The sequence below is a fragment of the Hyperolius riggenbachi genome, chromosome 7 (assembly GCF_040937935.1).
Source record: "Hyperolius riggenbachi isolate aHypRig1 chromosome 7, aHypRig1.pri, whole genome shotgun sequence".
Classification (NCBI taxonomy): Eukaryota; Metazoa; Chordata; class Amphibia; order Anura; family Hyperoliidae; genus Hyperolius; species Hyperolius riggenbachi.
The window spans coordinates 283,362,173-283,376,117 of NC_090652.1; the positions used below are offsets into that span (position 1 = coordinate 283,362,173).

The 13,945-nt window shown below is 42.3% G+C and overlaps 1 protein-coding gene across 1 annotated transcript in view; it reads right to left on the bottom strand.

Moving 5' to 3' along the window:
- KYNU (kynureninase) overlaps window positions 1–13,945 on the bottom strand; it is a 137,067-nt gene that overhangs the window by 81,691 nt on the left and 41,431 nt on the right. The window contains exons 5-7 of the mRNA XM_068247079.1: window positions 8,873–8,934; window positions 5,889–5,960; window positions 1,548–1,622 (exon numbers count right to left, since the gene is read on the bottom strand). Coding sequence (XP_068103180.1) covers window positions 1,548–1,622; window positions 5,889–5,960; window positions 8,873–8,934 — 209 coding nt within the window. The remainder of the gene's footprint in view (window positions 1–1,547; window positions 1,623–5,888; window positions 5,961–8,872; window positions 8,935–13,945) is intronic.

Here is a 13,945-nt window from a genome sequence, read left to right on the forward strand (position 1 = left end):
ACCTCTGGCTGCTTATACTACACTTGCAGTGCGATTCAGCAGGTGTTTCTGGGTTCCTGGAGGTCTGGGATTCCAGAGTGTAGCTGCCTATTGGCTCCTGTGATGTAAATCTGTGTCAGCTCCTGACTGTGTCAGTTCCTGAACAAAGAGTCCTTCTATCTAGTTTCCTGCGTGCTGACCTTGCCCAAGTTTAGCACACCATTTTCAGCTTCGCTATCTTAGCACTGTATGGCTTCACCAAAATTGTTACATATAGTGGGAGAATAGTGGGTAAGAAAAATAATTTTTCAAAAAGACCTTGTAGTTTTTGAGAAAATCAATTTTAAAAATACAAAGAAAAATGGTTTTTAAACTCATTTTTCTGTGTTTAAAAAACATTTTTCTTTGCATTTTTAAAATCTTTTTTTTTCACAAACTACAGGGTCTTTTTAAAAATATATTTTCAATTTAATCAATTGAATTTCAGTTTGTTATTATGTATAAGCGTAATTGCAAAAATGTAATCGTAATTAGTTGACTGCAATCATCACTACTATTATCACGTATGTATGTACGCGTCGCTGGTTAGTTGGGCGCAGGGCGAGCTGAATGACGGCTCTCCCAGCTGCCACAAAACTCCCCGGCAGCGTTCAATCCCCCTCCGAGTGGTCGAAACTTGTAGGGAGATGTTATTCGACATCCGGAGCCCCAAATTACCCTTACGTGCCATGCACAGTATTACATTACTGCTATGGGTGCCTGAGCACCTAGCGCCGAAACAACCTGCTTCACTATTAACTGCTTGCTTGCCTGTTATCTTATGCGTTAGGAAAACACTTGTTGCCAGGACTCCGTGGGTATTTCTTGGTTTGCAGGTCTGCGATCTCACTATCTGCACAGATTTTCCGCATTCCTTCGCAATATTTTAGATTGTGCCTAGGTCATTAGCATTTGGAATTCGTGCATCATGCAAGAAAAATCATAAAGCTGTCCAATTTAAAACAGCAGGTAAAAGTCGGGGTGCCCCTCGGCCTGCAACCGCCAAAGACCTAGGCCTCTGCGGCCTTTCCGACCCTGATAATATACTTGTATCCGCTGCAGGGTCTCTTTAAGGAAAACACCGCTAGCAGCATAACATTTCTGTAGAGGCAGTTTATACCGCTTTACCATATGTAAATGAGGACATTTCTCTAATAGAACTGATTGTGTTTAGGATTCCATTATCGCCAAAATAATAAAGCCAACGAGACAGACAGCGATGAGGCTGGGAGGAAGCTGGTTAGATGTGCTGCAGTATCTATCAATAGGGAGCTTTCATCCCACTCAGTGAGTAATTAATGAAGACATCTGCACAGTAATAAATGCATTGCGTTTCAATTCCCGAGGGGCATGCATTACACTAATCCAAACACCGGCTAGGAGGCCGCTACATGGCTGGGCCACTTTCTTGATCTCAGACAGGCCCTTGAAAATAAAAACACAAATCAAAAGATTGCTGTACGGATAAACTAGAGATTAACGTCTTGGAAGCGGAACACAGAAATGAGATGGTATGAAGCAGAGCAAACCTTGCGGGGGTGCACCAGCAGCATGCTCGTCTCCACATCTAGGCCGTGAAGCTGAATCTGCGATTCCACCGCGTACTGCAAGACAGAAGCTTATCATTTAGAGGATGTGCCATATTTTCATTAAATCAGAACACGGTCAATCAATGCTGCTTCAATTGATCACAACACTTTACAGAGCTAAGGATAATAAATGTGTCCATGGAAAAAAAATTGTGCTCGGTAATTTGGGAGCTGGTTATTGCAGTGATCTGAATATCTATCGATAATGATATTTATATAGCAGCTTAGTATCGTGAATTAGCACTGCGCTACTACTCACGGACCTAACTATAGGGGAGCAGTCTCTGCTATCATGGGGGGCCCAGAGCTGTAGGGCCCCCCTAACTACTGGCCTTCCCTTTCTCTATTACAGGGGACTATCCTCCAGATCCGGTGTTTTTGTGGCACCTACGCTCATTATGGGTGGATCATGATGGCCACACTTGTTTTATGACCCTTGTAAGATGGGCCTCCAGGATGTGAAGGGTATCGAGAAGAGGCAAGGGAAGGGGTGTGGACATTGGGGGGCCCCATCAAAGTTTTGCTGTGGGGCCCAATGAATTGTAGTTACGCCACTGCTGCTACCATCACTTTGTACCACTAATTTCCCAAATATCCTATTCTCTAACACCAACCCTCCCTACTTAAACCCAACACTAACTTCCACCTACATGCAGTGGTGTTACTAGGGGGTTGCGGTAGGTGCAGGCAGAGCCGGGACAAGGTCCTCCAGCCCCCAAGGCTGAGACACCAAAGTGCGCCCCTCCATCCCTCCCACCCCAGCTGTCACACACTGATTGCTATTAAACTAAGAGGGACACAGGGCCCACAACCTCCCCAACACCTTATTATCTAGTTATCTGGCTTGCAGTCGCTACCATGTATCCCCTTTTCCTATTTCTTTCTGCTTCAAACACAATTAGGAATGACAGCTGAATGAATTTTGCGCCCCCTTCTACACTGCGCCCTGAGGCTGGAGCCTCTCCAGCCTATGCCTCGGCCCGGCCCTGGGTGCAGGCCTCCCCAGGTGTCACTAGCAGAGGGGTGCTAAGCTAAGCTAAGAGTGGAGTAAGGTTATGTAAATTTAGACCAGGCTATTGCCCAATGTACACCTCCCTCCTCTTCTCCCTCACCCCTCCTGCTCTTCTCCCTCACCCCTCCTCCTCTTCTCCCTCACCCCTCCTCCTCTTCTCCCTCACCCCTCCTCCTCTTCTCCCTCACCCCTCCTCCTCTTCTCCCTCGCCCCACCTCCTCTTCTCCCTCGCCCCTGCTCCTCTTCTCCCTCGCCCCTCCTCCTCTCTCACCCTTCCACAGTAAATATAAGCAGGAAGTGTTCACGCTAGTGGCTGCTTTCTTGGTGGGATATCTAATTTCAATCAGTGAGTACAGGTGGCAAAGTGATCGATCAGAGAAGTACTGTTCAGGCAAATGGTGTCCTGAGTGAGTTTGGCTGCTTTTGTGAACCATCACTTGAAGTTTTTGAAATTACCATAATTCTTTCTGGAAGTAAGAAATGCCCTTTGTCATGAAGGCAGTTAGAGTTAGATGGAGGACAGAGGTCGGGATAGGATTGTGGCTTTTGAGGGAGGGACTGAGGGGCACAAGAGGTCACACCAAGGCACTAAATATCAGCACAATGGATCCTTAGTTTGCGAGTATGGTTTGTTCTGGAAACATGCTTGTATTCCAAAGCACTTTTGTATCGAAGTAAATTTTTCCATAAGAATTAATGGAAACCCGGGTGATTAATTTCACAATCCAAAAACAGTTATAGTTAAAGGGGCACTATGGCAAAAAATTGTAAAATTTAAAATATGTGCAAACATATACAAATAAGAAGTACGTTTGTTCCAGAGTAAAATGAACCATAAATTGCTTTTCTCCTATGTTGCTGTCACTTACAGTAGGCTGTAGAAATCTGACAGAAGTGAAAGGTTTTGGACGAATCCATCTCTTCATGCGGGATTCTTAGGGATTTATTTATTTTCAAAAACACTTAGTGAATGGCAGTTGCTCTGTCCAACTGCCAAAAAACTGTGTAGCGAGCAGGGAAGCTGGCCAGCATCATTGTTTAAATACTTTTTAGGGAATATCTTCATAAAGAATAAAAGCCTTGCTGAGAATCCCCTATGAAGAGATGGACTAGTCCAAAACCTGTCGCTTCTGTCAGATTTCTACTACCTACTGTAAGTGACAGCCACATAGAAGGAAAATAATTTATGGCTCATTTTACTCTGGGAAAAAACATACTTCTTATTTGTCTATGTTTGCACATGTTTTAAATATTACAAATTTTCGCAATAGTATAAAATAAAAATGTAAACAACACTTTCACTATAACTAACAGAATCATTGCCATCTGTTGGCTCACCCCAACCTTTTGTTTTGTGTAGATTTAACAAGGCACTTATACAATGACGGTTGATCTGGATCTGAATAGGACATTTTCACAATCTCGATATAAAGTAAACCTTGGATTGAGAGTAAGGCCCCGTTCACACTTGCGTTTTGGCAAGTAAACGGACCGGATCCTGATCGGATCCTGATCGGATCCTGATCAGAACCGTACGGTTCTGATCCGGATCCGGTCCGTTTGTATCAGGCATGCATCAGGCTGCCATCCGGATCCGTGGGCAAAAAATAGCGAAACTTAAAAAAAAATGTTGGGGTCAGCAGAAGGTGCACCTGGTGCACCTGTAGAATCAGGTTCCTCCGCTGTAGGCCTCACCTCCACCTCCGACATTCTGCCAAACAGCTCCAGCACGTCTGTCACTGCTGCTCCACTCCAGACATGCTTGGCCCATGTGTCCCCATCCGAAATGGCCACTTGGATACGCATAGGAAGTGGGGTAGAACGTCAGGTTTTTGTAGGCAGTGTGTTCTGTGCCTTCCGTTCCCCATTGGTTTCTGTTTTCCTGATGGTGCTGTCAGGCTCAGGTCCGTCTCCGGTCCGGGTGCGTGGGCCCGGAGAGCTGGACCCAAAAAATAGCGCATGTTGGAAAAGAGTCCGGCGTCCGGATCCGATCCGGCTCCGTACTGTACGGAACGGACACGTGTGAACGTCCGCATAGCCTTTACATTGCTATGCGGAACGTACGTTCCGTTTGTACAGTATGCGGTCCGGATCAGATCCAGAAAATCCGGATAGCGAATGCTAATGTGAACCGGGCCTAACTTGGTTTAAGAACGCTTTGCAACACAAGCAAACCTTTTTGTGAAATTTTGACATGATATTCAACCAAGGTCCTGATATACAAGCAAAAAACAGATCCATGCGTCACATCATCACAACTGAGCCAATAGTTCTTCTCCCATTGGCGCTGCTGGATTGTACTTCATTGTACTTCATTTGAGTCTAGATAGAGACTGTGTAAAGTCACATTTCCATGAAATCCTCAAAAGTAATGCTAGGTATACGCCATACAATTTTCTGGCAGATTTACTTGCCAGATCGATTATTTCCAAAATGTCCGATCTGAATTGCAATCGATTTTTCAATCGTTTTTCTAATAGTTTGAGCGATTTTCATTCAGTTCTATGAAAATCGATTGATAAATCGATCGAAATTCAGATCGGACATGTTAAAATAATCAATCTGGCAGATAAATCTGCCAGAAAATTGTATATCTGGCATTACTTTTGATGATTTCATGAAAATGTGTCTTTGCACAGTCTCTATCTACACAGATTAAGTACAATTAAGTACAATCCAGCAGCATCCAACCCAAGTTACTCTCAATCCAAGGTGTTACTGTATATCGAGATTGTGAAAATGTCCTATCCAGACCAAAACCATATTTATGTATGTTATCTAAACCTCACCAGTTTAATCACACAAAGTAGTCCTCTACGCTAAAAAATTGGACAGCCCCGTGATAGATGATAGTTGAGTTCTCAGTTCATGACCTTAGTAATTGTTTTGCTCCCCAGTAAATAAATGACATTTTGAACCCTTGGTGCATAATATTGATTTTGTTTACATTGTACATTAAAAAAATCATCAGGCTTTGATTGCGGTATCCAGTCCATCTCGTGTCGTAGGTAGGAGGCGTACGCATACCAGGTTCTCTGAACACAGAACTAAATCAATGAGCAATTTCGATCTTCTGTGTAATAGTTTTTTTTTCTCTCCCCCTCCTATTGAGCAAGAATAAATGTTACCCTGCGCCATTATGCAAGGTGGATTTAATGCTCTGCGCTTTACATCGCCTTATTTACTGTGCCAAGATCATTATCACCGTGACAGGTATAAAAAAATGTACATTAACAGCTAATTAGCAGCTTGCGAGGAGCTTCGCTTACATGGTCTGAGGGGAAGGCTTTGGCTTCAAGTAGGATCTTGTGGCGAGCTTTTGTGGGCTTGTAAAAGGATAGCTGTGAAAACAAAGGGAGAGGAAAGCATTAGCGGCCGATTGTAGCCTCACGGAGCGAACCTTTTGTCCCACAACAGCTTTTAATGGCTCTATGAAAGAAGACGAGGAAGAATTATGGAAATAGCGTCCTGAATCTATGAAGGTCCAGTTAAAAGAAATTGCATAGGGGTCACTGTGTCAGGATGAACTACCTATTTATTTTCTTCAGTGCTGATATATGTACAGTGTGTGTGTGTGTGTGTGTGTGTGTTTGTGTGTATATATATATATATACTTGGATTTACCTCACGGAAGCCTATAGGCGCAGATTTCCTGGCACTCTAGACTTTGCCCTCCATGAACTTACAAACCCCCAACAAAGTGCACCACAAGTGTGCTGGCTGTGCCAGCTATCACTTCCCCCTTACTTTCCTTGCCCATAATATATAGCTACAGGTGCCCCTTATATTAGGTAGCCAGAGCTATGCACAGTACTAAATAGCTAGAGGTGTCCCCAAGCATTAGGTAGCCTCAATATTAAGGGGAACCTAAACTGAGAAGGATATGGCTTTTTACTTTTAAAACAATACCAGTTGCCTGACTCTCCTGCTGATCCTGTGTCTCTAATGCTTTCAGCCACAACCCCTCAACAAGCATGCAGATCAGGTGCTCTGACTGAAGTCAGACTGGATTAGCTGCATGCTTGTTTCAGGTCTGTGATTCAGTCACCACTGCAACCAAAGATATCAGCAGGACTGCCAGGCAACTGGTATTGTTTAAAAAGAAACATCCATATCCCTCTCAATTTAGGTTCCCTTTACTGTAAGTAGCTAGATGTGCTCCCTAGTATTAGGTATCTAGAAGAACCTCAGTATTAAGTACAATAAGGGTATAAGGGTATAAGTACAATAAGGGTATAAGAGCCTCCCTTTGCTGAATCTGTCATTTAGTTTGGCACTGTTATTGGCCTGAGGAAGCGGGCTCTGACCCGCGAAACACGTTGCCTGTCCTACTAATTAAAACCTTTGTAAAATACAAAGATTTTTTTGTCACTGAGGTAAACTACCTCAAATTTATTTCTCATTTTTAAACTGCTTTTAGATGCTTTTATTACACCAGGGCGCCTCTTATACCCGTATTGTACAATCATACCCCCTTACCTCACCCGTCTGAGGGGTGGGTACAGACCACACGTGGTTTCGACCATGGCGGATATCTGTCCCCTTTCTTTTACCAAGGAGAGAAACCGCATCCAGGTCCCTAGGGACCACCCCGAGTGGAGTCGGGTTTGTTGTCTCCACCTGCTTCCTGTGGTCGGTTGCCCCTCTGCAACCCACCTTTGTGAGTAGTGTCTTACTTTTATTAAGTTCCATTGTCTTTGACATACTACACCATTGGGCTCCCACTTTTGTCTCCTGTATCTTTTCACTAGAGGGTGTTTTTGACACCCACATCCCACTACGTCAGTATTAATTAGCTAGAGGTGCCCCTGACTGAAGGGAGATCTCATCAGTGAAATGCCGTGAGCTGGGTGAGTAACCTCTCATTTACACTCTCATCAAGGTGACCCCTGGTGGATTTTGGCTCCTTTCTAGATCATTGTAGATTGAGAAGTTAAAGAGAGTGAGAAGGTAAAGCCAAATAAACTGGAAAAACCTTTTGATAAAATAACCTTACAGACAAATGCAGATCTAACCTAATTTCTGCGCCAGGCTCACCAGGCTTTAAAGAGAATCTGTACTCTAATATTCTTACACTAAAAAGCATACCATTCTATTCGTTACTTTCTCCTGGGCCCCTCTGTGCTGTTTCTGCCACTCTCTGCTGCAATCCTGGCTTGTAATTAACAGTTTTAGGCAGTGTTTACAAACAAACTAACCAGCTTGTGATAGGCTCACATAAACAGAGTGTGTGAGTCATACAGAGTGCGCAGGGGGCCTGCAGAGGGTGTGTATCACTTCTATCCAATCACAAGCAGCCCTGCACATTCCACACATTCAAGCCTTAGCCTGACAGACACGGCAGAGGAAAGGAGTTAAGATTTATTACAGAGACAGTGCAATTAGGAAAGGCTGTAGTAAGCCAGAGCACATTAGAACAGGCATAGGAACTTATAGGATAGAAGAACTAAGGCTGAAAAATTTGTTACAGAGTCTCTTTAAAATGAGTAAAGCACCAGAGAGAAAACTATTTTCAGTATGCCTAACACTAACCCTATAACTAAAGCATCTAACAATAACCAAAATATGTAACACTAATTGATACACCTAAGACGTCCTTATACTCCTAACACTATTCCTAAAACCGATTGATGCTGCCGATGCGCCAAACAGTATCTTAACACTTCCTCCACTTGCCAAATCTTCCTGCGCAGATTGCCGCACCTGCAGAACTGGAAACCCTTGATGATAACTTGTCGCCAGAAAAAACCTGCTCCTCAATGCTACCAAAACTTGCCAATAGCTGGGCACCAAAAACAATCTTCTTGGTGCCCCATAATTGCAACTACCATTGCAGTCTATGAGATAGCCAAAAAGTGCCAGTTTCCAAACTACTAAAAAGAACTGCTTCGCCGATCGGGATCTATACACCATGCTCTTGGACCTTTGGTGGCTTTTGGCAACTTTGCAGATCTTTGTAGGACGAGAAGTTCAAGAGACTGAGAAGGTAATCCAAATAAATTGGAAAAACCTTTTGATAAAATAACCTTACAGACAAATGCGGAGCTAACCTACATTCTATGCCAGGCTCACCGGGCTTTGAAATGAGTAAAGCACCGAAGAAAATTATTGTTCCGCGCTTGCCTCTGTGATGAGGAAGAAAACAATTTCTTGAAAGGGAAAAGTAATGTTTCTCTGAGCGAACTTGCATAACAGATAAGGAGAATCTGCAATTGAAAACAGACCCACCGCCGCCCGGGAGGAAAAGACTCACCATTTGAAGATGCAAATTAACCGTCAGTCCATTCATTAACGCCACCTCTCCGGGCTTGGCACCTGCAAAATACCGTTCAAGAAATCTCAGCAATTCTCTTTCTTGTTCCTACCGTTCCAGTTAATATGGAAAATCTCGCACTACAAAGCAAAAGTAAACATGTTTCTCATAGGTCCCTAAAAGTAAACGTGGAAGGCTATTTATTCTTCTCATTTTGGTGATCGGAATATATATATATGTACATATAAAAAAAAGATAATAGAGCAGTTGTATTTCTCAGAGAAACGGTTGCCTGATTTATGGCTATCATTATTTTCCGGCTGAATCCGTAAAAATTGCGATTTAGTTCAGGACACAGGTGAAAATGGGAGTGTGGCGGAGAATAGAGGCAGCGCGGGTCCTGAAATGGAGGAATGAATGGGATTGCATTAACATTAATCACTTTTCGGTGGCAACAATGCCGAGAGAGGTAATCGCCGGCAGTGAGGAATCTGCACACTGGGCAATCTGCTGTAATGTTAAAAGGGAAACGGTACTGATTTTCGGAACATATTTGTTCTTTATTTGCTGTTGTTTACAACTACGCTTAAAGCCCGTTTTCAGGTTTGGACCTAAATATACAACCTAATGGCTTAGCGATCACAGCGTACAAATGTTACCATTTAGGTGTGGATTGATGTTCCTGCTGCTAAAAAATATTGTCTTAAAAATGTGATTACAAATTGCTGAGTTTAAGGAGTTAGTTGTAATTTCTATGGGTGAAGCAACAGCATGGCTTACATCCCACTACTGTTCAGTCCTTAAAAGGGGGGGCACAGACTAAATTTTCTGGGAAAACTGCAGCCTGTAGTGATCATATTTCACACCCACTATTTGTAGCATAGGGGTTGGACCAAGCACCTGCTACCATAGTAGCACCCTTCTCAACACAACACCGGGTGTTAAAGTTAGGCACGGGGGGAAGGAGATGTTAAGGTTAGGTGCCAACAGGGGGGTTAAGGTTATTTGCCCACTGTTAAGGTTAAGTATCACCCGGGTTGGGGGGGTGTTAAGATTGGCATCTCCAGGAGGAGTTAAGGTTTGGAACCACGTGTGGGTGGTGGTTAAAGGTTAGGTACTGCCAGGGGAGGGATATTTAAGGTTAGGCACCACTGGGGGGGGGGGGGGGGGAGGGGTTGTGTGAGAGTAGGGAGAGATTAGCTTAAAGTATAATAGTAGCGTACAGGTAAATATTACCAATATTCAACTATATGAAAGAAAAAGTGGAATGACAATATATTTACAGATGCTCTTCTACGGGCTATTTCATGCGTCCTTTTTAACTGGCACCGTTCTAAAATGCCACCAAAACACCAGGCTCGGATCCCTGGTACTATAGGTATGTTAATGTCTTGTTAACTAAACACTGCAAGATACAAAGTGCGCAGTAAAAAAATGATTTTTAGCTGTGCTTGTGAAGTTCTATTCTTTTGTACTGATTAAAACAGAAAAGCAGCCACACCCAAAATGCAGTTGTGCTTTTGTTTATCAAAGGAAATTGGGCAACGCTGATGGAAATAAAGCGATGCAATTTACATTACGGAATTAGTGTACTTACGCACAACAAAACACATATGCTTGCAAAATCGACGGCACTGCTGTAAAGGTCATAGTAACTTTTTTTTTTGGTCTATAACTATCCCATCCCACCCACTGGCCCCCTTCCTTCTCCACCCCACACACTGGCCCCCTTCCTTCTCCACCCCACACACTCACTTATTCTAACTGTGCTTAGTGCGATTTGCCTTTTTAAAACAGAAGGTATTTGCAATAATTCAGCTTTAAGTGAACATCTGTGGTTACCCACAATGCACCGCTACTGAATATGCAAAGTATCGCAAGTACCTTCTGTTTTAGGAAGACAAATCACACCAAGCATTGCTTTTTAGTAGGAGGGCTTTTCGGTCTCTTTTAGTCCCCTATATTTTCCTAGTGGTTTGGGTCCCCCCGAGCTGCTTGGTTACTCTGTTATTCTAACTCTCAGACTCTCATCATCCCCCTTCCTTCCCTCATACGTACATCCAAGGTTCTTCAACTTCAGGATCGTGTGGTTCCACCATTTATCACTTGGAGACCACTCGTTCCCCACACTGCATTCCAGGAACCCCCAGGGCAAGGGCATAGAGGAAACCTAGGCAATTGCCCCAGAGTGCTGCTGGGCCCCTCTATGCCCCCCCCCCCCCCCCAATTTAATTGTTACTCCCTAAGGCCCCTACAGAGTCTTCAGCAGAGTAGCATCTAACCTGTCCCAGCAGACGCACTCCTCTGTCAGTCAGTGGTTCCATGCATCTTCTGTCTTCATCCTTGCAGGAGGGCCTTTTCTCCATGATACGGTGCATGTTATAATGTAAGAACATGCGGCAGGTCACAGAGAAGATGCAGCCAGTGGTGGATGAAGGCGGGGAGTGCACGGAGCCATGGACTGACAGAGGAGTGTGCCCATACCTCCCAACTTTTTGAGATAAGGCAGAGGGACATTTAAGCCATGCCCATGTCACACCCCTAATCACACCCCCGACACACCCCTAGTCACGCTTATCATAAATATTTCGTAAAAAAAAAAAAATGTTGTTTGGTAATTCAACCACACTGGTCCTTTCTGTGCTGGTTCATTTTCCTTCATATTAACATTTGAAAATAGGAATATATATTAATTTAACCACTTAGCAACTTCTGCCATGCTTATTTACAAACACCTATAAACACATATAAATATTTGGTTCTGTTATCTATTTTTAGAAAACTGAGTACGTATAGCACCATCTTGTGGCCAAAAAGTAAAACTACTTCCAAATACACCATTATTCACTTACCATAGGAACATTAAGCACATTTTCATTATTTTTGAAACTCCTTCACCCCTAACCCAAAATAAAATATTATCGCCATACTTTGTACTAGGGACACAATTTAAACATTGTAAAAACCGGGACAAATTGGCAAATAAAATGTGTCTGTTTTATCTACAATAGCACAATTTATTTTTAAACTACAATGGCTGAAAGCTGAGAAATGGGGATTTTTTTCATTTTTTTCTTCTTCTTCCCTGTCAAATCAGTATAAAATAATATAATTCTTAGCATAAAGTACTGCCCAAAGAAAGCCTAGTTTTTCCCACAAAAAAATAATGTATAGATCATTTCAGTGTTATAATTAGTGATAAAGTTATTACCGAATGAATGGTAAGAGCTTTTGAAGGGGAAAAAACCTGTAGTAGAGAAGTGGTTAAAGGACGGAAATAAAGTTTTGAGTCAATTAAACAACAGAAAATAACATAATGCATAAACTTGCTTATTTGTTATACTATTCATTTATAGATTAGTGTTTGTCCATTGTAAAATCTTTCATCTCCGTAATTTACATTCTGAAATGTATCACTGGTGGTGACACTTTTAGTTCTAGCAGATGACCTGTAGTGAATGTTCGTTACAGAGAGTTCTATGCACAGAGGGAGATATTGCTTGCTTGGCAGTTGGAAAACACTGTTATTTCCCACGATGCAACACGTTTCACAGACAGCAAACTGTTAGGACCATGGTCATGACATCACACTGTGGGAGGGGTTTCACCAGAATATCAGCCCTACAGACCCCCCCTAATGATCTATTTAAGAAAAAGTAAAGATTTCTTAGGGGAAAGGGGGTATCAGCTACTGATTGGGATAAAGTTCAATCCTGGGTTAAAGTTCCTCTTTAAAATTCTACTTTTCAATCAAACTTTTCAAACTTTTCAATCATGAATATTTAAAAAAAATAGCAAGACATCAGTTGTGTAAATATTAAAAGCAATAAAGTAAAACCGAAAATCAGTTCAGCTTCACTTTAATTAAAGCTTCTTGACTGGATCTGAGGTCGGTGAAAGTAAAAAAAAAAAAAGAACAATCTCTGTAGATTAATCCCAGTGTTGTTTTGTTCTATTACAAGAGCAATGTTAATATATTCAAGACTCAGGCACTTCTGAAGGCTGCTGCGGTACTGAAAAGGGCACGCCGCAATTCTGACAAGAGATTAATATTGCACAATAATAAGGGCAGATAGACGGGGTTATTTCATACACCTATAACACTAAAAGGCAAAAAAAAGACAAATGAAAATGTAATAAAGTTTGGAATGATGGATTCATTTGAGAACCACACAATAAAGTTATATATTCATTATAAAAAAAATTGGAAATCGGTATTTCCAACCATTACTAGTGGAAACTGCAAAATATTTTAATTGATAACTAGTTTTGGTCAAATATTTGTGTGTTCATTCAATTCACAGGCCATTCAAACAAACAGGCCAATATTGTTTGGGTCGATTAAACTTCAAATATGAATGCCATTAACCACCTGCCTAACATCCCCCAAACAGGCGTGGATGGTCCCGTGGATTTTGATGAAATGGACAATTATTAAACATCCTATTTGCACTAATAAGTGGTCAAATAGGACCTCCGTTTTGCCTTAAAGTGGACCTGAACTCAGACCTCCTCTCTGCTATAAAATATACAGAACGGCATAACCTTTAAATAAAAACATTTTTGTTACAGCTCATACAAATCTTAATATCAATCTGCTCAGTTTCTCTTCCTCCTGATTCATGGAAACAGACTGTATTTACAGTCTGTGCCATCAAATGGGCTTATCTGCCATAGGCAGTCATGTGACACGGGGGGGGGGGGGGGGGGGGGTTATCAAATTACAACTTTAGATTAGACACAAATGAGGGGGAATTAGACAGGCTAAACTCTCTAAATACATGTAGGGTGCATTTATCTATGTTTAACTTCTGTCCTCTGCAAGAGTTCTGGTTCACTTTAAGTGGTACCAGTCAATGGAGGGGAAAAAAATGTCAATACTTCCACAGCTCTGCACAACACTGTACGGACCAAGATTTTTTTTAAACCGCAGGCAAGGCCATTTTATGGGGTGGTCGGAACATAACCTACAGATTTTATACAGGCCTGTGAGTAGAGGCAAAAAGTAGCCCAATGAGTTTCTTCTGGTCCAAAAATTAGCCGCCAGGTTTCAGTGCTCTGGTATAGGCAAAA